A 26,654-nucleotide genomic window follows, 5' to 3' on the forward strand; every position below is an offset into this window, starting at 1 on the left:
ACTTGTTCATTCGACTCACCTTTATCCCTCACAACTAATTGATTCATGTTTTAATAATATTGCTAACAGGGCTTGACACTTACTTATTTGCTCACCAGCCACTGTGGCTAGTGGTTTTCAAAAGTTACTAGTCACTCAGCATTCTCACTAGCCACAAATTTGTATTAACTTATAGTATATTTAGAAAAAAAAAGACCCTATATAAAGGGCAGCTTCTTATCCAAATCAAAGAAATGGTGTAGGGATGTGGAAGACTAATAAAAGAGATGCTACTGAAAAAAAATATTGCAATATGAATACTAATCTATAACAACAATAAACATTGAAGTCTAATCAAACACATACAATTCATAAAACAGTAACATTTAAATATTTTTAATTGAAAGCCTTAGTAATTACTCTATATACAGGATATCTAAGCAGCAATCATGTACAGGTGCATCTCAAAACATTAGACGATCATGACTTTTTTCCCCCCATATATTAGATGAGTTACTGAAACTTTGTGTTCTTTTACAGTTTCAAATTTGAAGTTTGTATTACTTTTGCTTTTTCCCCGCCGTTAGAAAATACAATCTATGCAGTACTTTGTTTTCCGAAGGGCATCATACATCATCATCATTAGCCACTCTCTACCTGCCTTCCACTTGTCGTTGATAATCACGTCTGGATCTACTTCTCTAGTTGTCTGTGTTTCTCAACTTTACGTTTTTTTAATTTTTGTCCATCCAACATAAAAGTGTCGTCCATAACGAGTGCTCATGGGAGTAGTAGTGTCATTGTATCACTTTGCCAACCGTTTATTAATTCAGATGACCTTTGAGAAGACTACAATTAAATTCAACCAGCCAAAGTGGCTTGCTGGAGCAACTGTGTTACCCGCCACATCTGAAATTCACCCACATGTGGCCGGTGGGCTGGTATTAATGTCAAGCCCTGAATACTAACATTCTACGCTAACCGAGGCAATGTTAACTTTATAAGTCTATCATTAACAAGTTTATTAACTACAGCTGGATCGATAAATCGTCCAGGGCGATGAATCAGCCAGTATTAGCTTATATTGGATATATCAGTATCTGTGTATATGGGAAAAAATGGTACGGACATTTGACTCTTCCACTCCAATATAACAACGTATGCATATGGTGGTTTGTCTTTTATACCATTTAAGAATTTTTGCAAAAGGTGGCCTTGCTTATAGTATCGCAATATATCAAACCGTAACCCCTGAATCATGATCATTATTGTAAGGTTTTTGTCAATACATAGCCCTAATCACAATAGTAACAGTAATAGTATTATTGCAATATTAACAATGTAATTGCATATTTTCTTCATTTCGTTTATTATTTGCGATACTGTATTTGTACATTGTCTCAATATTCTGTGCTGAATTTGTCTACCCTCTCTGGGTCTTTCTTTCTACCACTTAATGTGGTTAGGTACTAAGCAAGTGTGAGGCCCAGTACAAGTAATTACATTTGCATTATTGAAGCTGCTGGCATTAATCAACACTCTCTCACACTCTCCCTCTCTCCTTCGCTCTCTCTCACTAGTTCCTCTTTCTGCATCTCTTAACTGCTTGTCCAAAAATCCTTTTGTAGCATTTTCTACTTCTATCAAACTATTTTAATTATTTCTATACTTCTTAACAAATGCTGACATTATCTCTTTTCTTTTTTCTCAGCCAGTCTCTTTATTTGTTTTTCGATTGCTTTTTGATGCTTATTCTCCCTCTTTATTTTGGGTCTTGCACTTTCTTTATTTCATAGCTCTGTCCGGCTGTCTTGATCACATTTTTGCTCATCCACATTTCTTTTATCTATCTAAACATCTGTCACGATCTCGCCCCACAACTTGTCAAAATATTGCTTGTGTGGAACACAAAGTTTGTTGTGTTAAATCTATTAGTCATCATTTTTAGTACACTGGTAATTCAATGAAGCCAAGATAGCTTGTACTTTTAGCTTTGATCGTGCCTGATTTGATATTTTTCGGGTGAAACATTCCCTGCCGCAGAGGGAGTTATAGATTTGTTATTATTTTCTGGTAAAATCAATAGCCTGTTTAGATTGAATGGAATGAAGAGGAGATGGACCAGGTACTTAGAATGAGCAGCCACAGCCACCAATGCTGAACAGACATAGTTGAGGGAACTGAAAATGTTCACCTAGATGCGTCTTTACTTGATTGCCTTTCTTACCGTATTTGTATGTATTTTTAATCACTAACTGTAACCTGCATTATTTACATCCATATTTGCTAGCGTCTTTGGGTCTATCTATCTATCCATCCATCCATCCATCCATCCATCAGTTAAGAATAAATGATAATGTGGGAGACCACAGACATAACGACAGATTCTTAATATGTTAACTGTAAAAATTCACACACCAAATCTGAAAGCAACAAGATTTGGCTAGCGGAAGCAGTCTGGTTTCTGTATGTATTCCAAATAGTATTCGCCGATCTTGTTTGAGCATGCTTTGGTTGAACGCAGGTAAACAGTTCATGAGGAGAGCAAAAGGGGGGGAACAAATTGGTCAAAATGCAATCTCTCATCTGCTATCATCTGAAGACGGTTTAGCTTTTCAATATCTTCAGATATTTGTTAGCAGAGATACCACCCGCCAACTTCAACTTCCTTCCCAAGTTGCTAATTGGACCGTAAACAATGGTTGCGCCACGGCAGAGAAAGTCTTGGCCAGGATATCCACTAGCTACACTGGAAAGCCAGAAATATTAGCCGTTGTCCCGTAAGGCGTAACTGCCAATAGTTCATCCATCCTTCCATCATTAACCGCTTGTCCCTCAAGGGGTCGTGGGGGGCTGGAGCCGAATAGAATAAACTAGGAATCAACGGTGCAGGAAACGTGAAAAAAACATTAATAGAGTGTTCCCTTTAAACGAAGTGAGAACGGAAAATAACATTGCTACCAAGAAGACCCATTTTGGTCATAGTTCTGTACAAAAGTGGGCCGTTTGTGATTTTGATAAAGGTGAACCGGAAAAAAAGCCATATTCAGTCCAGCTGTATGTTGGCGGAGCGCCACCCACTGTACCGGAGGTCAAGTTATTCCGTCATTCTCCCCATTCAACACTCTTTTACGTATACGAGGGGAAATTCAATAATCCGATCATTCCCTTAACCAGGGAAAGGCCACTTTCAGGTTACTGATGTGCATGTAAACGCACTGACAGAAGGGCCCCAGCCAAGATTTGAGCCAGGAACCCTATTGGCGACATTGCTAACCACTACACCACCGTACTGCCCAACTGCTAACAGTTGATGGGTTCAATTATAGCTTCTGTTGAGGTATATCTTATTCCACAATCTTGTCCACCTTTTCTACTGTCCATCTGGCTCAGGAGACAAAAGTTCTAATTGCACTGTTGGCACCCATGTTTCTGATCTACACAACATCTGGTTGGTGACAGCTTCCTCTCATTGACTATTGCAGGTTTCTGGTGAATATTCCATCCCTGTTCCTTTCACACTACAGAGTTTCAAGTTGTTAACGTGCCGGCAGAGTGAAGTGCAAGCCAAATGAGTTATCAGTGCTAACATTCTTCAAATTACTTTTGGATTTTTCTTACTCAGTTTCATGTAAGAGAAATACTTTTATTGTGGTGCTATTTTGGTGTTTCTATTTTCACTTTTCTAAAAGGAAAAGGAAAGAATTTGTACATTTCTTTCTCCATGTAAACAACAAGAAAGAAAACGCAGTACAGTAATGCATTTGAGGGTCAGGAGGTTTTCAAGACTTTTGTTTGTGCCTCCAGGTGTTTACTATCCTTCCTCATTCATCACTCTCTTCTTCCTCCCTCAACTAGCCCTCTATCTTTCTTACTTCCTCTGTCTTGTTTTTCATTGTCTCCTCTATTCCCATACATTTTACATACTTCTCCCTCCTTTTCACTTCTGAATCTGAATCCTTCCTCATCCCTCCGTCCTCTCATTTCTTCCTTTAATCAATCTCTAGCTCTTCTCTCCCACCTTCTGCTCTCCATTTCCTTGTCAATTTGTGCTTTGAGGTGCTAATGAGGCTAGAAGTGTTTTGATATCATATCCACCGCTTTGTATTGTTCTCTGTTGTTTTATTGTTTCATGGTGAACTGAATTTTATTCTGTGACTGTTCGTTGCTTAGTTAGATGTGTTTTTGTGTGTGTTTGTGTGGTGTTGACACATTTGTGACGAGGATTAGACACTGAAAGGCATTTTCTTTGCTCTTCTACTTTCATATTTATTCCCTTTGTACCATTCTTTGTTATTTTACCTTTCTGTCTTAACGACTTCTCCTTTTTTTCTTACCTCCTCTCCTCTTCCCCATCACTATGCTTCTCTCCCCCTTTTACTCTCGCACCTCCTTTTTTCCTTTGCCCCTTTTTTATTTTCTCTCTGCTTATGCCTGTCCTTAGCCACTTCCTCTCTTTGTCAAATCCAATATTTTGGATCTTTGATCAGCTGAGGCAACAGGAGGAAATCACCTCTCGCTCCTTCATTATTCATAAATTTTCCTCTTCTCCCACCATCTGTCCATCCCCTACATCTGACCCGGCAACTTAGTGGAACTGCCCCATTTCACCCACATGAACGAACAGACGTGTGACACATACACATAAAATCAGCGTCTCTCTTTCCCGTCCAGGTGTGAACAACCAGTTATTCTCTCCTTCTTTGTTCACACTCTCTCTCTGTGGCCCTCTTCTCTCTCTGTCAGCTGAATCAATAGCTCCTCTTCACCTCTCAGTCTGTTCTATTAGAGACAACAATAGTACAATGCTGGACAAAGATTGCCTCCCATTGTGGCACCGGATGTCTATCAGCAAGTTGGACAGAACCAACACAACAACTCTGCGAGGGTATGTGTACGTGTGAGAGATAGAGAGAGAGAGAGAGAGAGAGAGAGAGAGAGAGAGAGAGAGAGAGAGAGAGAGAGAGAGAGAGAGAGAGAGAGAGAGAGAGAGAGAGAGAGAGAGAGAGAGAGAGAGAGAGAGAGAGAGAGAGAGAGAGAGATGACAGGTCAAGATAAAGGGCAGACAATAAACTGAAGGACAGGGCAATGATCTGTCATTCTCTGGTACGTGTGTGCGTGAGGCAGAGACAGAAGAAGAAAGTGATTTTATGAGAGTGTTGACAAGTTGTGATAAGGTATAGACAAAGGTGTAGACAATTACAGTTATTCAGAGCTACAGAAGACTGTCCATATTTCAATCTGTTGCTTCAATGTGTGTTTGTACAAACATCTATGACTTTGACTTTAATGTGTATTGGCAGTACACTTGTTTGTGACACAGCAAAGGACTATGGTACGGCTAAATTGTTTGGCACTGACCAAAATGTGTTCATATTAAAGTATCAACAAGACTAAAGACCTTTACCCACGTCAAAGGCGTGATGAATAAACAAAACAAAAATGCAAATACCCGTCTACTATTCATACTTGCAACGACGCAAAATTGAGTTGTATAATTTGAGTTGTTTAATTGAAGTTCAATATTTGAGCAGCTCATTTGCCACAGCCAATTCGGGGCATATTTTAGGATGTTGGTGGAGAGTTTTGTATCCTCCTCGGGAAGCTGAGAGAGAGACAGAGAGAGAGAGAGAGAGAGAGAATGAGAGAGAGAGAGAGAGAGAGAGAGAGAGAGAGAGAGAGAGAGAGTGTGAGAGAGATAGAGTGTGTGTAAGAGAGAGAGAGAAAGAGAGAGAGAGAGAGAGAGAGAGAGAGAGAGAGAGAGAGAGAGGAGAGAGAGAGAAGATAGAGAGAGGAGAGAGAGAGAAGAGAGAGAGGAGAGGAGAGAGAGAGAGAGAGAGAGATGAGAGACCTGATGGTAGAACTGGTGTAGGAGCGATAGGAATAGAGGTTGGTTAAATTTTAGCAGTGAAGATAGCCAACGAGTTGAGTTTGAGCACATATGAGTGCTGCAAATACTGTATGTATACTAGATTCCATATCAATCTATTCAGTAGTTTAGTGAGACATTAAAAAAAGCCCAAACTTTCTCATGGTGACACTAAAGGAAAAGTCAGAGGATGACCAAAGTCAATTCATTCATTCATTCATTCATCTTTAACCGCTTGTCCCTGACGGGGAGCCGATCACAGAGACAGACAACCATTCACACCTACGGGCAATTTAGAGTCATCAATTAACCTAACACGTGCATGTCTTTTGGGTTGTGGGAGGAAACCGGAGAACCCGCAGAAAACCCACGCAGACACCGGAGAACATGCAAACTCCCACACAGAAAGGGCCCCAGCCGGGATGCGAACAATTAAAGTCTATTTATAGTATTAAACCATAACCAAAAGTTATCTAAGGACGCTTTACAGATACCCAACAATTCCCCAATGAGCAACAGTGGCACAGAGAACTTTCCTATTTAACAAGCAGGAATGTCAGTTAGACCCTAGGCTCTATGGTGAGCTGCCATCTGTCTTGACTGAGGGTCACTAGCACCACGGACCAACTTACATGGAATCACATGCAATAGTTGTCAAGATATTTCAATTTAGACCCAAAGTGGTGGACCAACAGGCCGACATTGCCCACCCCTAGAACCACATGGCTCGCATGGCTCAAACTCAAATACCAAAATCTGGTATTGAATTCTTCTTGCCCAGATTTCTCCTCTTTACTTATTTTTGATGAGACAGTTTTGGATGGAAACCATAATTTTTGCCAATAGACTCCTTGTACATCTGCTTTTTAAAAAAAACAAACAATACAAAAAAAACAGTTAACATTAGAAAAAATTAGCTGCTTTTGTTAAATTAAATATTTATATAATAAAAATACCCATCCTTAGTGGAACCACTATACTATCTAACCTAGTGATTTCACAGCCAAACAGTTATTTTTATTATTACACTTTTCAGTTTATCACAGTCAGTCCAAACAAATCACTCACCCATCGTGCTGAATGTTAGGTAATGGCTGGTCCTCTCAGTGGCTGTACAGTGTAGGTGTGTTTTTTCCCTCCAATATTTGACAGAACTATTCGAGAAGCTTGATGCCTTCTCGTTTAAGAGGTTAGGGACGGATGTAAAAAGCTGGCCACCAAGTTTCTCCAATTCTCTCCCCCAATTACAGAAACCCTGTTTTTTCAGATGTGTGACATTTAAGAAATCAGGTCACTGCAGAAAGCAGACTGTAGCCTGGCTAAAGTGAATGTCTCTTGGACAATTAAATCTGAGGAGAACACTGGGCCAGATATAATTTTAAGGGATCATATGTCACATATCTTCCACACATTTAAATTATCTATAGCATATTGTGGAGTGGCCTGTTAACCCAAGAGCAAACCAAAACAGATTACTTAGAACAGCAAACCTAAAAGCTTTTTTGTTATATCACAAGGAAGTAACTGTTGCAGAAAGTTAACCAGCACTTTGAGACTGCCTTGGTGGATGAATTGTGGTATATAAAGACACCTGCCATGCCTCAGATGACCCCTAACGTGATCAGCAAAACTTGTCTCTCTGCTAACAATGTTTTCATCCACCATATGGTTGCACACTCTTTCCTTTATGCCATTCTTTCATTCCTCCTGTGCGTGATTTTCTAGCCTTAGTCTTTGTCCTAACCTCTGCCCAACAGCAGCTGTTATGCCTCCATGTTCTCTGACCTGCATACAAACTACCTTAACTAACATGATACAACTTAATCAGTAAAATGAATAAAGATGAAGAGGGGGGGAGAGAATGTATGACTGAGAATTTCAGTAAAAAAAAAGAAAAAGAAAAAAGGGAGGCGAAGGTGTTAAGTTGTTATAGAACAGTGTCTACATTTAAATGCTCACCAATAAGGCTTGGGAGACAGACAATACCAACACATGTACAAACAAGCAGACAGACAGACAGACACCCCCAAACACGCACACGCGCGCACACACACACACACACACACACACACACACACACACACACACACACACACACACACACACACACACACACACACACACACACACACACACACACACACACACACACACACACACACACACACACACACACACACACACACACACACACACACACACACACACACACACACACACACACACACACACACACACACACGCACACACACACACGCACACACACACACACACACACGCCAGCTGGCATGTCACTCCTTCTCTGTGTGTATGTGTAGTTGGTGGATTGAGTGACAGCCCAAGGACAGTAGGGAACCCTTGGGGAAACCAGAACAGGACATGGCGTCTGGTTTGGTCTAGCTACCGTCTGCTAGACGTCGGTCCTTGGACCCCTGTTCCCAATCGAGGGAGACCCCATCCTTAGCTGGCACAGTGGAAACAGATGGTTACCTTGACAATGAGCAGGCACACTCCGATTGGCTCGTGCTCCAAGGGAGGAGCTGGAGGCGGCTCAGCCCCGGAGCAGCAGGACAGGGAGCTGTTGACTATTTCATCTTTGTGTGTTTTACACTAATTAAATTCTAATTTATCTTGTTGCCGACTTAACTGCAGAGGGGTTAATGTGATAAAAGTCAGTGATAAAGTGTGTCCCGATAGATGATCTTTTTAGCCTCCTGGGCATTTCAACTTTAAGAGTAGAAGTAAATGTATACTATTGGAAACATTTCAAATATTTTTCTTGACAGGTCATCTTATGAAAACTTTCAAGCCAAAAAATTGCTGAAGGAATAAAAACATTCTTCATAGGCTCCATTCTGTGGCTATAGATAAAAATTACTCTGAAGTCAGATGAAAAGCTACAACAGTGCATCTGCTGATCAGGTTTGCATCATGCCACAGATGGGTACATTCGACCAAAAAAGGGGTTAGAGACATTTACCTGTTGGAACTCCATTTGTCAAGACTATCGTTGAAATATAATAAGTTCAGATGGCAGGGCAAAATCACATTTCTCAGAGTTACATCCTGGACAGGAAAAGTACATTTAAGAGCCCCTGCTCTTAAAAGGCATATCTGCAGAATTAACATTAAAGGCAGGTTCTCATCTGCTGGCTTTAAACTGAGAGCCCTCAGGGGTGTGCTGGCGGAATAATGGACTTTTTAAACTTTCTGACTTCATTTCCCTCTGCGGGCATGGCAGGTAAGACACTGGCTCACTGACAGCCCATAGCTGCTACATACTGAGTGCAGCAGTTATGAGCACTTTCAGCTGTCTATACCTGTAAAAAGTGACAAAGATTCAATTACTGAGGCTCTGACTGACTGTTTTTACTGCAGAGGTTACTAATATATTATGGTTTGGGATTAACAGGACATGTTTAAATCAACAACACAGCATGACAGTTCCATTTTAAATTCATCGAAACGGCAGATATGGAACCATTTTTACAAGTTAAATTAGCCACACTAGCCAGAGGCACTGTCCAATTTGGCACAGTACAAGACTAATTGGCTGCTGGAGAGACTGAGGTAACATTGGGGTCAACTGAAAATACATTATTTTCATTATCTTTTTTTTTTCCTTCATGTTAATAATTGTAGGAAACCCAACATGACGAGCCCCTATGGGTTTTTTGGGTTTCCTTTGCATGTCCTTTTTTAATGTCTACTAAATGTATTCTTCCTGCAACATGTGCTAAAAACAACAACAAACAAAAATGTGTCTCAAATAGGGAGCTTGTAGGAATAATGACCTTCATTCTTAAAGGAGTTGTGACAGTATATGTGGTGGTTTAAAGGTAAAGAGCCATGGCTAAAAGCACTTTAATGGATCACATGGCTGGGAAATCAGAAACACCGGCCCATCTGAATATGACTAATGTTCCCTTTTCCAGACCAATAGCTCAGGTTGTTCAGCCGTGTTTTTTGATCATGTCAAAACTAGATATGGCCCCCGTGTGCATCCTGTTTGATGTGTAAATGGGTTATGGAGAGTTGTCTGCTGTTATCCTGTTGATGCTGTTGTAAACACACACAAATGGCAGGGGTCGAACCGATATGGATGGATTTTAAGGGCCAATGCCGATTGACGGACTTCCGATATTTTAAGCCAATACTACTTTTGCTATCTCAGTTTACATTATAAAAATTACACAATGGTGATCAAATGTAGGAACGTTTATTGAACTTAAAAAAGGCGTCTTCAGCAACACGGAGCTGCCTGTGGACGCCTGTCTGTAAATAACGCCGGGTAAAAACCATCAACAAATGCAGCAGCCCGCATCAGCCGATACAATACATGTAACAAAAGCAAATATCAGCCGGCCGATGTATCAGTCTGCCGATATATCGGTCTGCCGATGTATCGTCTATATCCCAAACGCACGCACGCACTCACGCACGCACGCAGTAGTCCTGGATGTCATGGACAGCAGCGATAATTTCATCAATAATACACACAAAAATGTTTCCCTCTGGCCCTCTACAATTAAAGGGGGGTACCCAAAGATGTAGCAACTCCTAACAAGTGCTTTTGAAGTGTGAAGATTAACACAAAATAAAACATCTTCCTATATGAGACACTTGAACAGGTCGTTTTGATTTTGCCTGGGATCGAGTGAACCTATGTACCTCTGATCGCAGCCTGCTCCTTTGGCGGAGGGGGCTGCAGTGCTGCCAATTAAAACAGCAGCTTGTTAGAGTTACTTAAGTGAATTGACAGCCAAAATAGCCTGTTCACTTTTAGGTGGAAGAGAGGCATGGCAGTGAAACACTAAAACCAGAGCTAATGGCCAATTTACAGTATTAAAAAAAGAAAACTTTCAAAAGTAGTTCCACTGTACACCAGGTAATTATATAACATTGCAGGAAACCAACACCAGCTGTGGTTTGTGGATAGATGGGGAGGGATTTTGTCTCAACCATGTTTTCAAACCACCCATTTATGAGTTTGTTCTGCATTGGGATGCAGTTAAAGTCCTTTAAATATTTCACACAAATTGGTCCAAAACAAGTGGACGCCAGTGTGGCATAAGTTCCAAAAGACACTGGATATATAAGGTGCTTAAAAAGGCAGTGAGCAAATGTAATTGCATGGGCAGACTCTCTCTTTTCAACTCCCAGACCCCCACCTCCAGGCCCTCAGTTAAGTGTAATAGTGTATAGTGGATGTGAGAGGGTCTGAGACGAGGTCAGAGCAAGGATCACCAACTAATTACAGTGCTGAGGCACTCAGCCTCCGTCAGATTGTTTAGAAAGCATTAGGGAGGAAACATGGGGTTCCCTGGTGCATTGCACGTAATTAGTTTGGAGCCAAGGTCACAAACAAACACAAGCAAGGGGACAAATAATATCCCTACAAATTCAAAATCATGCACAAAGACACACATTATTCTTCTCTCTTACTTCCTCTGCTCTCTTCTCTCTGTCTTGCTCTCTCAGGGGCAACAAGGCACAGTGTCTATTAATTTCCGGAGTTAATAGCTTACCTATTGATGGTTATTAATGGATGATCACACTTTATGCACAACACATGCTCCTTACTATTAATTACTTTTAGTGTACATTAGGGCTAGGCGATACACTGAGATTCAGGATATTAAAGATCCCATAATGTAAAAAGTGAGATTTGTATTTCATGTATATGTATGTATATGTGCTCTACAATGCCACAACAGTCATTCAATGATGCTGCAGAGACCTGGAGGGTGCAGATATGGAAGACCTGGAAACACTGACCAATCAGAGCAGACTGGGCTTTTCATGGGGGGGGGGGGGGGGGGGGGGTTAAAGAGTTTTAAACAGAGAGTTTCAGACAGAGGGTGAATAGAGGTATATTCAGACAGACAGTATGAGAAAAATAGTGTGTTTTTGAACATTAAAGCATTTAAACAAATTCTAGTAGAAATCCAAAATACAAGTATGAACATGAAAATTATATGGGCCCTTAAGAAAAGTATATAATGTGCAAAAAAGAAATGATCCATTAGAATCCTGTTTTCTCACGAAAACTTCACCTCACCATCAAGATATACAGTGTTCCTTTTACCCCTAAACACTAATTTCCATACAACAATAAGCATATTGCCTGATCAATACATTAAAAGACAAACTGCTGTGGCCATTTGTTTTACTTCATTTTGCTTTGTATTGTGTGCTCTGTTATTTTACCTTGCTATCTGTTCTGTTTGTTCTGTGATGTCCTGTTTTGTTCGGTGGAGTTCCATCCTGCTTATGTTATTTATCTAATTTATTTGCTTAGGAAGCATTTTTTTTTAACATTGATGCCTGTGGACTGAAGACGCAAATGTATGATCATGTTTTTCATTAATTTGCACTGTCCCCTTCTTAAATAGACTGAATCAAAATGAATTATCTTTTGTTATTTTAGAATAGGGTCACTGACATGATCGGGGAGACTTGGCAGCTGCTTCTTTAACTGTTCCAGGAAACAATGATTAGAGTAGCTGTGCTAAAATATGGTCATAAAGACAACTAGTGACACTCACTCACCAAACGTCTGGAAATATCAGTAAGGCAAAAGCTAAAGTGCCAAAATATGGCAAAATATGTGGATGTCTTAAGATGAGAAACAAAGTTTCCCACAGCACAAATAACATCTACAAAGGTAGACACTGTTCTATTACTCAATATTTTCTACAGAAGAGAAATGTGGTCAAAACATATTTTAGGACCAAGGCAGAATTGAGCATTCTAAGTGGTGGTACTGTTGAGGGCAAATCTACCGCCAGCACAGGCAGGCACATTTAGAATTGACAGATGGCTCAACCATGACTGCTGAGAGCGAGGTCCATTAAGAGAGTTGGTGGCCAAAAGGGTTTGGGAAGAAATGATGAAACAACATGAAGTTTGGTGCTGCGGTCTGTATACAATTATCTGCTCTCCAGACACTCCGACCCGCTTTACAATATGCAAGACAATCACATTTCTTAAACCCACACAGAAAAGCTGTTTCATACATAGGGCTCACACTGCTAGAGCCGTCCTGTTGACTTTACAACTCACAGGAATGTACTGTACTATATGCTGTACATTTTAGCCGGGCTTCTCCGTTTCTATTCAACTAAGTGATTAGGAAACCTTCATGAACAGAACGGCAGTGATCTGATCTCAATTTTCTCTAACTTTTAGTTGACAGACAAGGGGATATTTTTCTTCATCCAATTTTCCAAGATTATTCCTTCTTAGCATATCATGCAGTGCAGTGTGATCTCAAGGGAGCAAGGAGTGTGTATTCTTGGGATGTCACAATACCACAATGTTAGTAGTTATTTTACCTTGCACAGCAGCCAAATTCTCACGATAACACAAGATATATAAATGACATATGTGAGGTGTCAAAGTTATTACAGTTTGTGTTGTTTGCAGACGACACAAACTTTTTCTGTTCTGGAAATGATCTAAAAGAGTTGGCTGAAAATATTGAAAAAGAAATGATAAAACTTAAAAAATGGTTTGATAACAACAAATTATCTTTAAATTTAATATAAACAAAGTTCATGATATTTGCCAATAAAAGAAAAACTGAAGTCACTTTATCCATTAACAACACAAACACTGAAAGAGTGAATTATATAAAATTCCTAGGTATAGTGTTGGATGAAATGGAAATCACATATAACTTATGTGAAAAAGTATCAAAGAACTTCATTTTAAACAAATCCAAATATATTTTACCCGGCCATGGGTATTGCTCAATGATACTGCCTAATTTCAATTATTGTACTTAAGTGTGGGGTAACACCTATGAAACTAACATAAAGCCGTTAATATTATTACAGAAAAGAGCAGTCCGAGTAATAAACAAAGATGCATTTCAAGGGCATACAAATGCACTGTTCATTAAGTCAGGCTTGTTGAAACTCAAAAACATCATAGAATTGCAGACGTTATTGGTAATGTTTAAAGCTAAAAACAGAATCCTACCAGCGGACATACAAAAGTTAACACAACCTATTGGACTCATATAAACTTGACGAGTAGCTGGATGTACGTATTGTATAAACTGTTCTATAGGTTTAGTATTTCATTTGGTGATAACTGTGCGAGGGTAGGGGAAATCAGGGTCATCTCATGTTTGTATCATGTTGAAAAGGGACAGACAAATATAAGAATTGTATTCTTCTTATCTGCTCCTTTCCATTCATGTAAATGTTTAAATGTATTGTAATTTTGAATTGAATTTGTCATTGTGTGTACAATGTAATGATTAGGCATTTTCATGAAAGGAACAAATAAAAAAAAATAAAAAAAATACAAGATCTCACAAAAATTCATCTTGACCAAGTAATGCGTTGGAAGTTATCTGGCCAATCAGTGTTCTGTAAGGAACTACTGGTAGTTGAAAGGGATGCAGGGGGGGGACGACACAGGGGCGACAGCTCCGAAAGAGGTTAGCTTAGATGCTAAAATAGCATCAGTTTTATTGGAACTGAAGAGTTTTTCCTCATTGAGAGAGAAGAGAACGTCACCCTATCACCTGCCTTCTATGTTTTGAAAGTGACTACCCTTTCTCAATCAGTTTGCAACTCCTCAGATGTTTCTGTGAAATTAACCATCAGGCAAGTCAGGTTAGTAGTCATTACCAATATGAAATCAGTGAAACCAGTCTTCTGCAGTACTGTAAAAAATCGAGTACAGTCACGTTTTCAGAATTTTGTCATTGACTTGGTACCAAAGTATCAGTTCTTGTGACATCCCTAGTGTTTACCCAACTAGACTGGCCCTAAGAATTACATAAAAGCAGCCGGAGGAGAGTCAGCCACTTTGAGCTAGCTGTTTAGGATCAACTGGCTATATGTTTGAGAGCTCTTACCCTTGGGTTATCATCCAACCCACCTCATATAAAATTGTAGACACTGTACTTGCTATACTGCAAGCCGATTAAAAGGCTTCTGGACAAGTGCAAACAGGTGGAGAGCTGAGTAAAACACTTATCTCCATTAAGACCAGATCAGAGAGTAAAATAAATGTACACACAGAAGAGACAGCAGACATGGACAGACTACATCGAGAAGGGGGCCAGTGGGAGATTGTGCATGTACAGTATGCTGGTAGTATAAAACCATATGTGGCCATTTTAATCAGAGTTGGTTCTAAGACAACCTACATCTTTTCAACACATACACTTACCTGGATGCCGTCCAGCAGTTTGCTCATGCACCAGAAGCTGTCAGCCTCAATGTTCCTCAGAGCCTCTTCCTGGAGACTGGACACGTCAAAGTTTTCCACTTCCTCCTCTAGAGAAGAGAAAGAAGAACAGAGAGAGTGAGAAACAAGAAATGCAGGGGAAAGAGATGGAAAGAGGAAAAGAGATGAGTGAAAAAAATGGAAGGGAAAGTTTAAGAAAGATGGTAGGAGCGAAAAAAAGAATAAAGAAAGATACAGAGAGCACTTCAGGTCTGGGGAACAAGAACATCAGGTGCAGAGGGAGGACATATTCAATGGGGAAAGTGGGAGCAAAGCGAAAGTAAGGGTGGCAGGTTATGAAAGAGATGTATGTGAAGAAACAAAGACGCGGATAAATTGGAGCACAAGAATAAAGAAGAGATGAAGCAGTGGATGCGGCCAAACATGTGGGAAGAAAATAAAAAGTGGACTAATAGAGCAACCAAACGATTACCATCTTTTAAAAACAGTGGTTCAACCTTTAACAATGTTGACTTTGAACATTTAGAAAATGTCAGTCTCCAGGCACACAGCATGAAACAAAGTTATTTTATTGGAGACATAGTGAGTGTGTTACATATATATTTACATATTTTCTCGGAAAAACAAACAAAATGATGCAACTTTTGTTCCAACTTTGAACTTGTTGAAGTTAAACCCACACTGAGTATCAAGTCATTCACTTTTAAAGAGTTGCTGCACATTTTTCACTGTACTTTATTAAAAAATGTTTGCATTTGTTTGTGTTTTTCATTTGCATTTCACTGTCAATGTCATCTGTAAACTGCTACAAAATCTAAGTGTTAAATGCAGCAGAATTATGTTAGGACATATCCTAAAAACCACTGCAGACTGCACCGAATAAACCATTTCCAAGCAGCGAGCACCCTGAGTTGCCAGTCATCTCCAGCGAGTGACTTCTACGACGGGTGTCATCAGATGTCATTAACGGCAGCAGTGTGTGACGGACTGCAGGGGCTTTGACGGGCTTCTGACAAGCCACTGACAGCCAGTGGAGAGGAGATGGGACAAGACTGATTAACAATGATCTACAGAGAGAAAGAAAAGGGAGAGAGAGAAGTACAGAGAGAGAGAGAGAGAGACAAAGAAAAGGAAAGTATCAGTGCTTATGTGTGTGTGGTTATATTGTTAAAAATTGGAAGTTTATTTGGGAGTTTTTGTATTCCTAAAACACACTCACAGACACACACACAGGACCTGGTAGCTCTGCTTGGTATCCTTGGCAACCCCAGTGGAATGTTGTCAAGGTTGTAATGAGCATGCTCAGTCTGACAGACAGACAGGCAGGCAGGCAGGGAGCTGGCAGCGGGCCAGGACTACAAAGCCAGTAATAACTGGGCTGCATTTGTGTGTGTATGTGTGCCCTTGTTCAACATCCTGCCTTGCCGGCGTTCTCATCATTGTCTTGTCTGCTTGAAGTCAGGTAAGAATGGAAACCGGACAGAGAGGCTATGGTTCCTTCATTTCAGTGAGACCTTTCATCCTATCACATATGGACAGATCTGTCGGTCGGTCCAGAAATTGTGTTCACATAGCTGCCAGATCTTTAATACCAGATATGGAAGTGGTCAGCGGATGGATTATGATTAAATGTCAGTATAGTTCATTTTAACTACAATACTAACAAAAGCAATGCGAAAAAGCCAAATGTAACACAGTCGCAGGCCACATATAACAGCCATTATTAGTGCAAACATGCAGAGATATAATCTCATAGAATCCAATATTTAGAGAGAAAAAGACAGGTGAGGAGATGAAAACTCACAATATTTATCCTTGGCTTAAATTGAGGCCACAGCAGAAGTCACCTGTAATTAACTAAAGCTAAGTGTAGTGCTGAAGCAGCACAGGGACAAAGTAGCCCCCATCATACCAATTTGAAGTCAGTGTTTAGTTTGATAAATCCTCTATAGTGATGCAGAAGACAATGACAACACATGAATACAGCCCTCTCTCTCTGGGCAACAGTGATGCCATTAAATTTGTAGTTGAAAAGATTAATTGTAAACAAGCTGACTGGCAATCCGCATGGTGTCGTTGCTGATTAACAAGGTGCTGAGAGTGCCACTGCTCTGGCGTTTTCAGAGACCCTGAGCATCCCAGAGTCTCAAATCAGTCTTTGTCGTGGCTAAAGCCTTGCTGTCGGGCTCAGTTCCAAAGCTAGACCTTGACTCTGGAGCAGATTAGAAGGGATGGCTTCCAGGAGTCCAGTGGTCGCACTGGAATTGGGCATAGCTCATCACAATAACAAGGACACACAAGAGGAAGGACTAAGAGGAAGAGAGGCCATGTGGTGAGAGTGCTTGTACTGGATCAGTGTGGCTGGATTACAAGGCAACAGTGCCCCCTGTGCCCGCTGGTGGAACTGATGCTAACCCCACCAACCGGCTTCCCACTGATGAATGCTGAACAACAGTCGAAGCTCAAGTCATTAGTCACTTTCATGGCCAGGTAGTCCAGACAGCTCTTTCTGTTCACTCTTAAAAAGATAAAGGAATCAAAGCTGTGTGTTGAATGTCTGATGATGCTACAGCCTGGGGCTGAATTTAGTTTTCATGAACCACTTGATCCACCTTCAAACTTGAAAACATTGAAAAAAAAAGAAAATAGCAACATTAGGCCACATTAAATGCTTCGACAGGCCGTTTGTCTCAGTTGACCTGCCTTCAAAAGAAGAAATTGCTAATTGCTTTCACTGGATCCATGCCTCAGTAGAAATTCCTTTAAGATATTCTCTTGGTGATTACTTTTAGAGCAGTGGCTCCACACTAAGGACCAGCTGACAATACATGTCTGAGACATGATCCGTGTCTCAATAGAAATGCTTCACAAATAAGAACCTGGGGAATTTCTGGAAGCTCAAGCTTCAGTGAGCCTCACATCAGAGACTAGGAGTCTCGGTGGCTTCAGTTCTGAGCGAGATGCGCCTCCAAAATAACCTTTCGTCAAATGGTATTCTCAGGTTCTTCAAAAGAAGAGAAAGCAGGTCTGACAAACTCACCGGCAAATTCATGTCTCTGCCCAAAAAGAGATGCACAGGCCTCTGAAGACGGGTGCGTTGTGATCAAATTGACACAAAACACAGCGCTCACTGATCGCAGACTTGAAGACATAGCAAATGATCCCCACATGCGCACACACAATTAACAATGAAAACACACACACAACATTCAAACTGATTGCAAAGCCCTTATTTTTTAAAGGTGAGAATAAAACAATATAAAAAAACGTCATGAGATTGTTTTGAAGGAAAAGACATGCTCACATGCTTTATTTACAGAGGGGAATGTTTAAATTAGATATCCAAAGTTTCTCCAACAACCCAAATGTAAGATGAACTTTTATTCTGCTAACATAGTTCCAGCTCTGACACTTCCTATCTCCTCTCCCCATCAATCTGCTCCTCCTATCGTCCTACCACATCAATGCTTTTCCTCTCTACTCTTCCTATTGCCCCTCTACCCTGTGCTTCTCCGATACAGCCATTTGACATCTCTTCTGGTGCTACTGCTATCCTGCCTCTCCAAGCTGTTCCCCTCTCCTCCCCCCTTCCTCAACCTCTCTTCCCATTGGCCACAGAGCCAGTTTCCTACCAGGCCCCAGGGCTTATTTCCTGTTTGTCCTGGCGCAGGGGGCAACTTGTCCAGAGAGACCAACTGCTTGGTCGCTGCCAGCTGTGAGCACTTGGCACAGCTTGGCATGCAGAGCCGGGTTACACCTCCGGAGACCGAGTGCAGGCGCCTACATACATAGACACGTGCATGCGCACAAGTACACACAACACACACACTCATGCCAGTGCAGCCATCTGCCCTCTACAACTATGGGCCACAAGGTAATGTGATGTAAGATGATAAACGAGCTAGTTTAGCCTGATGTAATCATAAAGTGTGTGTGTGTGTGTGTGTGTGTGTGTGTGTGTGTGTGTGTGTGTGTGTGTGTGTGTGTGTGTGTGTGTGTCTGTGTGTGTGTGTGTGTGTCTGTGTGTGTGTGTGTGTGTGTGTGTGTGTGTGTGTGTGTGAGTGTTTGTGCAGAGTGTGTGAGCATGAGCGTGTGTCTTTGTAGACAGCAATTGGCAATAAAAACAGTCCCGTTTGACAACCTTCTGTTGGTTCCGATTAATCACAGGCAAATCTGAGTGTAGACCGCCAGAGAGAGAGAGAGAAAGCTATTGGTTTTAACAAGATTCCACCATCCAAAGCTCATAAGATCCCATGAAGTGGAGCAGTCATTACTTATAATTTACAGCAACAGATCAGGTTAAATCTAATGAATCTAATGACTTACAATTTGGGTGCTGAATCCAAACATGTCACATTTTCCACCTTTAGAATGACACCCAAGCGACACAGCCGAAGGCTTGACACTAAAAAATGACACACTTGTTAGCTGCTGGGCATGTAATAAGTCTACAACTGGCATTTCTGACAAACCACCTCCCACCTCCCCACCTCTCACCCAGGCTTCTGCATAAAAAATTAAATTAAAAAAAAATCCCCACCATAGCATAATTAGTGTGATAACACCGTTTTTAATGAGAGCTGAACATTTTTCCAGAGAGGTGGCATTCATACTGTTAGATAATTAAGAAGAGTCAACCTGGCAAACCTGGTGTCACCAACACATTAGGAGCGCACACACTTGCACGCACATACGCTCCAATATACGGGATCACAGGAGATGAGAGTGTTGTGAGAGTAGAACTACAGTTGTGTTTGCAACAAGACGTGAAGATATGAAAATAGACAGCTGGAGTTGAAGGAAGGTAGGAACAGGAGAGTGTGTATGTGTGTAAGTGAGTGAGTGAGAACAGGTGGAAGTGATATGAGTGGAAGTTAATTCTTTGGGTTCATGGGAGTAAGAAAGTTATCTAAAGTCTCCCGTTTAGTTTCCAAAAAAAAAACAGATCAAGGGATGTTATCAGGTGGCTTCATTCCACAGTTCTTAGAAGTTACAAGGGTTTTCTTCAAAGAACACCACTAAGCTTACTCATTGAAAGCACTGAACCTCAGCCTCACCAGTGATAAGGAATGCTTAAGGCCATAAAATCTACACAATCACTCCAACAATGTTCTCATCTCCCACTATCTGTACTATAAGCTGTGTCCATACATCAAACAGCAGGCCCCACAGCTGTTGGCAAGATAATGTAAGTCCTTGACATCAAATGGAATACAGCTATTAATACCATATCTGCCTATGTGCAGACATAATGATCCACTTGCCCTGAGGTAAGATGATGTCTTGTATGAGGAAGTGTGTAATGTTGAGTAAGGCTACCGCATCGCATTAACTGTTGCTACTGCTGCCAATATCTCGATTCCCACTACATCCCTTCCCATTCACCGCCCCTCACATTGGCCTTTGGGATGTTTGAACAACATAGATGTGTGTCTGACCATGTACACTGCTGGCGAGACACTTTACAATTGTGTAACCATGGCAATGCCAGAGAGGCGCTATATTGCCTGGGATGAGGTGTAGTGGTATTATCCCCTGCATCTCTGTTATTCTATAGTGCTAAAATACAAGGGGAAGCAGGCATTGGCAAGCAATAGTACAAATATTAGCTGGACAGAATGGTTTGTCACCATTTTACATGATTTTTTATGAAGTTCAGATTATCCGTCATGAGGAGTAGAAAGTTATATGGTTATAATGTCTTATGTGGCTCAGATAGTTCTCTTGAGAGTTCAGTGAGCCTGAGTCACAATCTCTGGTGTCATCTTTGAATGAGGTGATTCTGTGATATCACAAGAATCCCGCTGCCGTGCTGTGGAATTTCCGGTGATGTTGCCAAAATAAGGTAGTGTACCTGCTCTTGATGAAGCACGTAGGGAGAGAGGACAGATAAATACACAGATGCATACAGTCCAGCAGTATTTATTTCTCCTCTGTAGTTATAAGAAGGTTGAAGGAAGTGACGGTTCGTCTTTGTGGTAGCCTTTTTGTCACCACTCCAGACACGTGTTAAAAGTATTTAAAAACTTCTCTAATATGATAAATATTATTGTTTTACATGGATTTCCCACGTAGAAAGTAAAAAAAAAACAGAGATGGAGCTGGAAAGCAAGTCTACTGTTTCCATGTCATTAAAGAATTCTGAATCTTGCATCTCTCTTGGGACTTGAAACTCGCAGTATGGCAGGAGCAACTCCAAGAGCCCTGCAGGTGGATGTCGAGACTCTGAGCCCAAGCTGGCCGTCCATGAAGCTAATGAGCGATCTGCAACTAAGCTATAGTTTTGCCGTCCTGAACCTCTGTCAGTCAGACCCAGACTCCGATGAGGAATATGTTGTCACTAAAATGGTCGACTAAGGTGAGTGTAGTAAGTATCTTTTATTAATTTCTGTTGTTTGTTATCTTGTTATCTTGTAACTGTCAGTGGCTCACTGCTATGATGGCAGTGTGTTTTCTCTCTGTACTGACAGTCCTCTCTGAGCTGGATGTTTCAGATTTGTTTGCTGGTGTTCCCCCATCAAATAGTGTTTCACATTAAACAGCGTTTGGTTTATTTACAATTGACTTTCCAACTAAAACTTGCCTGAATATGCTTGAATCTCAGATTGCAGAGGAGTGCACAGACCTCTCCTTCAGGGTATGTGACAAACTTTGCTCAGATACAAGTCACTATAGTCAGTGTCAAACACTTTAGGGGACAGAAACAGAAATAAAACACTTTTTTTGAGTGGAGGGGAACTTTTAAGAAGTGCAATACTAAACCACTGGAGCACTTTAAGATATATATTTGAGGGGGAAAAGTCCAATTTGAGAATTCCCTGCTTTTATCTGTTTTATTATGATTGTAAATGTAATAGTGTTTGGTTTAGGACTGTTGGTCGGACAAAAGAAGCAACTAAAAGACATCACCTGGGCTCTGGGAACTCTGGGAAGAGAGTAAAAGATAAATTGATTCATTTGAAAAACAAACATTTCTATGAAGCAATACTTCAGGTCAATGAAAGCTATGGAAAATGTTATTATTGTGTCATATAAGATTGAGAAAAGTCAGTCACGTAAGATGAGTTTTGATACGTTTGCCATTACCAAAATGAGTGTCTTGTTTGTTGTTATCACTGCCACATAAAAGCGTTACTGAAAGAAGAACCATTTTTCTACAGCCCAACACTTCCCCCACGGATAGGTTTTTTTCCTCTTCTGTCTATCTCACATGCATTGCAGGCATCCAGTGTGTGATTATGTGCATTCAAAGCTGAGTGTGTATGTACGCTTCTCATATATTTTCTGAATGAGATAAACACGTTGTGTGATCTTAAAAGTGCCAAGTGCCTAGCACCATTGGCTTGGTGATAAAACGAAGTGTTTATTTATTTAATTAAGTTCTCTTTTCCGTTTTCTGAACTGGTTTGTGTTGTTTCATTGGGCCCTTGGTTACATGTGACGCGGAACACAACTCAAGTGCTCTTAACAGTTGTAGTGTTTTAATTAGACTGATAATTTATGAGAATTTAGAAAACATTTATGTAACCTGCCTTGCAATCAACAATTTTGTTTCAGGTTGTGTAACACAATCTCATTCTACCTCTATAACCAGTTAAAATATGCATAAGCAGCTCATGCATCATACCCAGGTTTCCTGTGACAAAGTGGTTTTACATGTGTTTAAATGCATCAAGCAGATAACGTGAAGAGCTCAATCACATATTCACTGTCACTTTACATTGACTGCCTCCTTTAACAAAACACACATTAACATTTTTAAAGTCACGTAAGATGTCAAATGCACTCAAAGCATAGTAAATCTGCCTGCCTAATGTACAAGACACTTTTGGGAGCCGAGGGAAGGTTTCCTGAGATGTAAGTGAAGGATCAGTCCATTAAGTCATTAGTGTGTCTAATCTGCAGGCTTAGTTAGGGAAAAAAACATTAGGGGAACAGTTATAAGCAGACATTATGAACGGCAGCCGACACATTTAAATACGCAGGCAGTCGACGTGCAGAGCGAGAGACGAGAGACACCTGAAGAAGTAGACCTGTGCTGATCTGTACACAAATATGTGTGTGAACATGTGTGAGGACAGAGTATGTTAGTGTCCAGATCCCCCGTTTGTGTCTGTTGTGTGCAACTGCTTTGTTTCAAACATGCTCACATATATCTGAAATGTGTATGAGTCTTTGTGTGCGTTAGTGCACAAAGACATGACGCAACCCAAAACACCACACACACACATTGCCATCGCAGCAGCACGGTAAGATGACTGTTTCAATTGCCTCCAATTGCATCAGGTCAAGCGGAACGCGTCTCGCTGGTGACAGAATGATAAAACAGATTTTTTTTTTCTTCTCAATGAAACGGCTGACAGAGAGAACGAAAAATAGAGACTTGGAGAGATCTGACGCTTCTCGGTGAGGAGAGCTCCACTTTATGGCTTTTTATAGTCAAGTAATTAACTTAATCTAAAAATATTAAATAACCCCTGCGATTATTCACAGAAGATAAATCATTTTTTGACAGAACTATTTCTCTGGATCATTTCAGAACTCTATTGCTTTTTATCAGGCAAGGAGAAAATCTCTGGTAATGCGGGGAAATAAGATCAGGCCGGATGCAGATGAAAGCACAGCTATTGATTTTCAGCTTTATATATCTTATTGTCAAGCACTGATGATACCTCTGTGGCTGCAACACTCGTCTTCATACCCTTGGCCAAAAGGTGTATGGTTCAAATGACACAATTAAAAAACAACAAGAAATGTAGTACAATCCTTTTGAAATTTCCCATTTTTGTAATCATGTTGACTGAAAACAATTACCACATGCATGTCCTGCTTTCTGCCAAATGTTTTCATTGGCCACATGATTTCATTGGGCAAGCAGTAGTTAACTACTGCTTGCCCAATGGGGGTCTTGGTATTTAGGATTTCATACACAACTTGCTACTGAATACTAAATCCTAATATCAATGTTTAGCTATTTTAATAATCTAAAATGTCCTTACTCTAACATATATAGAATGCATGTATGTATATATATACATATATATATATATATATACACATATATATATATATATATATATATATATATATATATATATATATATATATATATACATGTATATATATTTATGCATACAATACATCTCCTTGTAAACAAGGATTTTTCTGATTCACTCATAATCCAGTGACTTTACAAATGTATGAGAAGGGCAACCAGGTTCCATATATGATGTCACATATGCACTCATGCAGGATTATGAAAAAATAAATGCAGCTTTTCAAGGAGAAACAAGTCAACAAAGAATGTAAAGTGGCAACCATCAAAAGTCTGAAAGAAAAACACTTTTTCAGTGGAATGAACAGGAGACGTTTATAGAAAGAAAGGTGGAGATAGACAGAGACTGAGGGTCAAAACCACAGAGCTGATTCAATTTCTGCCGGTCCAAATGCTATTACTTAACCGCAGAAACATGGTCACTGTGTTCTAAACCAAATAGAGGAGTGGAGACTCAGACAAAGCTCAAGGCGAGAGATAGAGACAGCGTCAAAGAAAATTGAAGGACAAATCTCAAATCGTCTGGGGGGGGAATAATGCCCACGTCAAGTCAATAATCTCACCAAATGATTAAAGAAGGAGAAATTAGAGAAAGCAAAAGTAGATAAGGAACAAAGTAGAAAATTACAGTGTTCCTGCTGGATGTCAGCAGCTGTGCTCGGGCAATCACTAAGCAGCTCATTAGAGCTAATAACAGCCCGTTAATCAGGGGGAGACTTAGAATAGAAGGCTCGACCAACAGTGGCCAGACCACGGGGAGAAAGAAGCCGCTATCAGTTAACCGTCTGCTGGCCAAGATCCACTCCACAGATTGTTCAATCTATAGACGGACAACTGGAGGAGATAAGTGGATACAGAGATTCTTCTAGTAGTTCACTAGTTGTAGTATATAAATGTAAAGCAGCCATAAAAGTGTTTTGTTACTTGGACCGTGTATTAACAAGGCAGGGAACTCGATTGAGGCTCCCATCTGTTGCATGAGAGTAACACAGCAGTGACTAAAAGACCAAATGACAGGGACTCCTATGTTACTGACACCAGAATATATCAGGTCTTCTAGAATTGGCACAATTGGACGACCACACACTTTGAGCCAATCGTCATATAACGGTTCAGCACTGTAATCCCCTGATGTGAGGATGCGACTGAAATACAAATGAGGGTGGCATAGCACAGCATGGAAACACTCACTGTGCCACAGCTAAAGCGTCATGCCAGTAGAGAAACAACAGATCAGAGAGGAGATAAGAAGAGAGCAGAGAAAAGAAAAGGGAGATGTGAAGACAAAACGGGGGAGGACACAACATGACGTTGAAGGGGCTAAAAGTGACTGCCGAAAAGTGAAGCAAGCTGCTGCTTACTGCAAAGAAATACTGCCAACCTAGAACATAACATTCGGGAAGACTATGACAATGACATTTCCGTTTCAGAAGAGAAGAAATCTTAATTCACACACAGTTTCTAGCGTCATCAAATTCCTGTTTCTGTTTTCAGCGAGTCTGACGAGACTCCCCGTCTCATCATACGGGAGGTATCAGCTTCAGTCTGCATTCTCTGTGTGTCTGTGTTCCTAATAGCTCACCTAAGCAGCCTCTGCCCCTGCGTTTTTGTGTGTGGTGTTACATTCCTGCAGGCATTTCATCACAGCTGACTGACAGTATGTTTCCATCTTCCAAGCTTTGTCCCTGGGTGCTCTACCAAGTCAGTCTATCTGCAATGTTACACCCCTTCCACTCTCCTCTCTCTCTCACACACACCCCTTCCACTCTCCACACACACACACACACACACACACACACACACACACCCCTTCCACTTTCCACACACACACCCTTTCCACTCTCCGCACACATGCACACCCCTTCGACTCTCACGCACACCCCTTCCACTCTCCGCGCACGCACACCCCTTCCACTCTCCGCACGCGCACACCCCATCCACTCTCCGCGCGCGCGCGCACACACAGCATTGTGAGTGAGTGTGTGTGTGTGTATGTAAGTGTATAAGTGGTACCTGCCATACCCTAACTTTTTTAAAGAGACATCCAGCAGAGCCCTCTCTCTGTTCCGAGCCACTGTTCTAAATAGTGATGTATATTCTCTGACTTGTGGTACATTAGCAGGATTAAGGTTGTCTGTCACAGACAAGTGGGGCAAAAAGGCTTTTATTACATGTGGACAATATGATATAATGTCTGATATAATGTTTCGAAGATGGTCTTCCTCAGGTCAAAGTGAATAAGTGAACACCTGTATTTAAATAGGCAATTAATAATGAAACACCACGGCATTATATGCTAATCAGCCTGAATGAGTCATCTGATAGGACATATTTTCAGAAAGTTTAATATAGTATAATATTAATGTTATATTTTGTAATTGAGAGATCTTGCCTGCAAATATTGCCGGTGTCTATGTGGTAGGTTATTGAATCAGGAGATGATGATGACTAAATACAGGTGCATGTTCACTATCCTTTAAGGTGAGTGAGTGAGTGAGTGAAGTTAGCAAGTACAATGATGAAATACACTACTGTTACCTG

At 40.7% G+C, this 26,654-nt stretch overlaps 1 protein-coding gene across 1 annotated transcript in view; it reads right to left on the bottom strand.

Moving 5' to 3' along the window:
- tbc1d22a (TBC1 domain family, member 22a) overlaps positions 1-26,654 on the bottom strand; it is a 133,874-nt gene that overhangs the window by 54,805 nt on the left and 52,415 nt on the right. Inside the window, exon 10 of the mRNA XM_083935120.1 lies at positions 15,041-15,147. Within this exon, the coding sequence (XP_083791246.1) occupies positions 15,041-15,147 (107 nt within the window). The remainder of the gene's footprint in view (positions 1-15,040; positions 15,148-26,654) is intronic.

Source organism: Echiichthys vipera (genome assembly GCF_963691815.1).
Source record: "Echiichthys vipera genome assembly, chromosome: 20".
Classification (NCBI taxonomy): Eukaryota; Metazoa; Chordata; class Actinopteri; order Perciformes; family Trachinidae; genus Echiichthys; species Echiichthys vipera.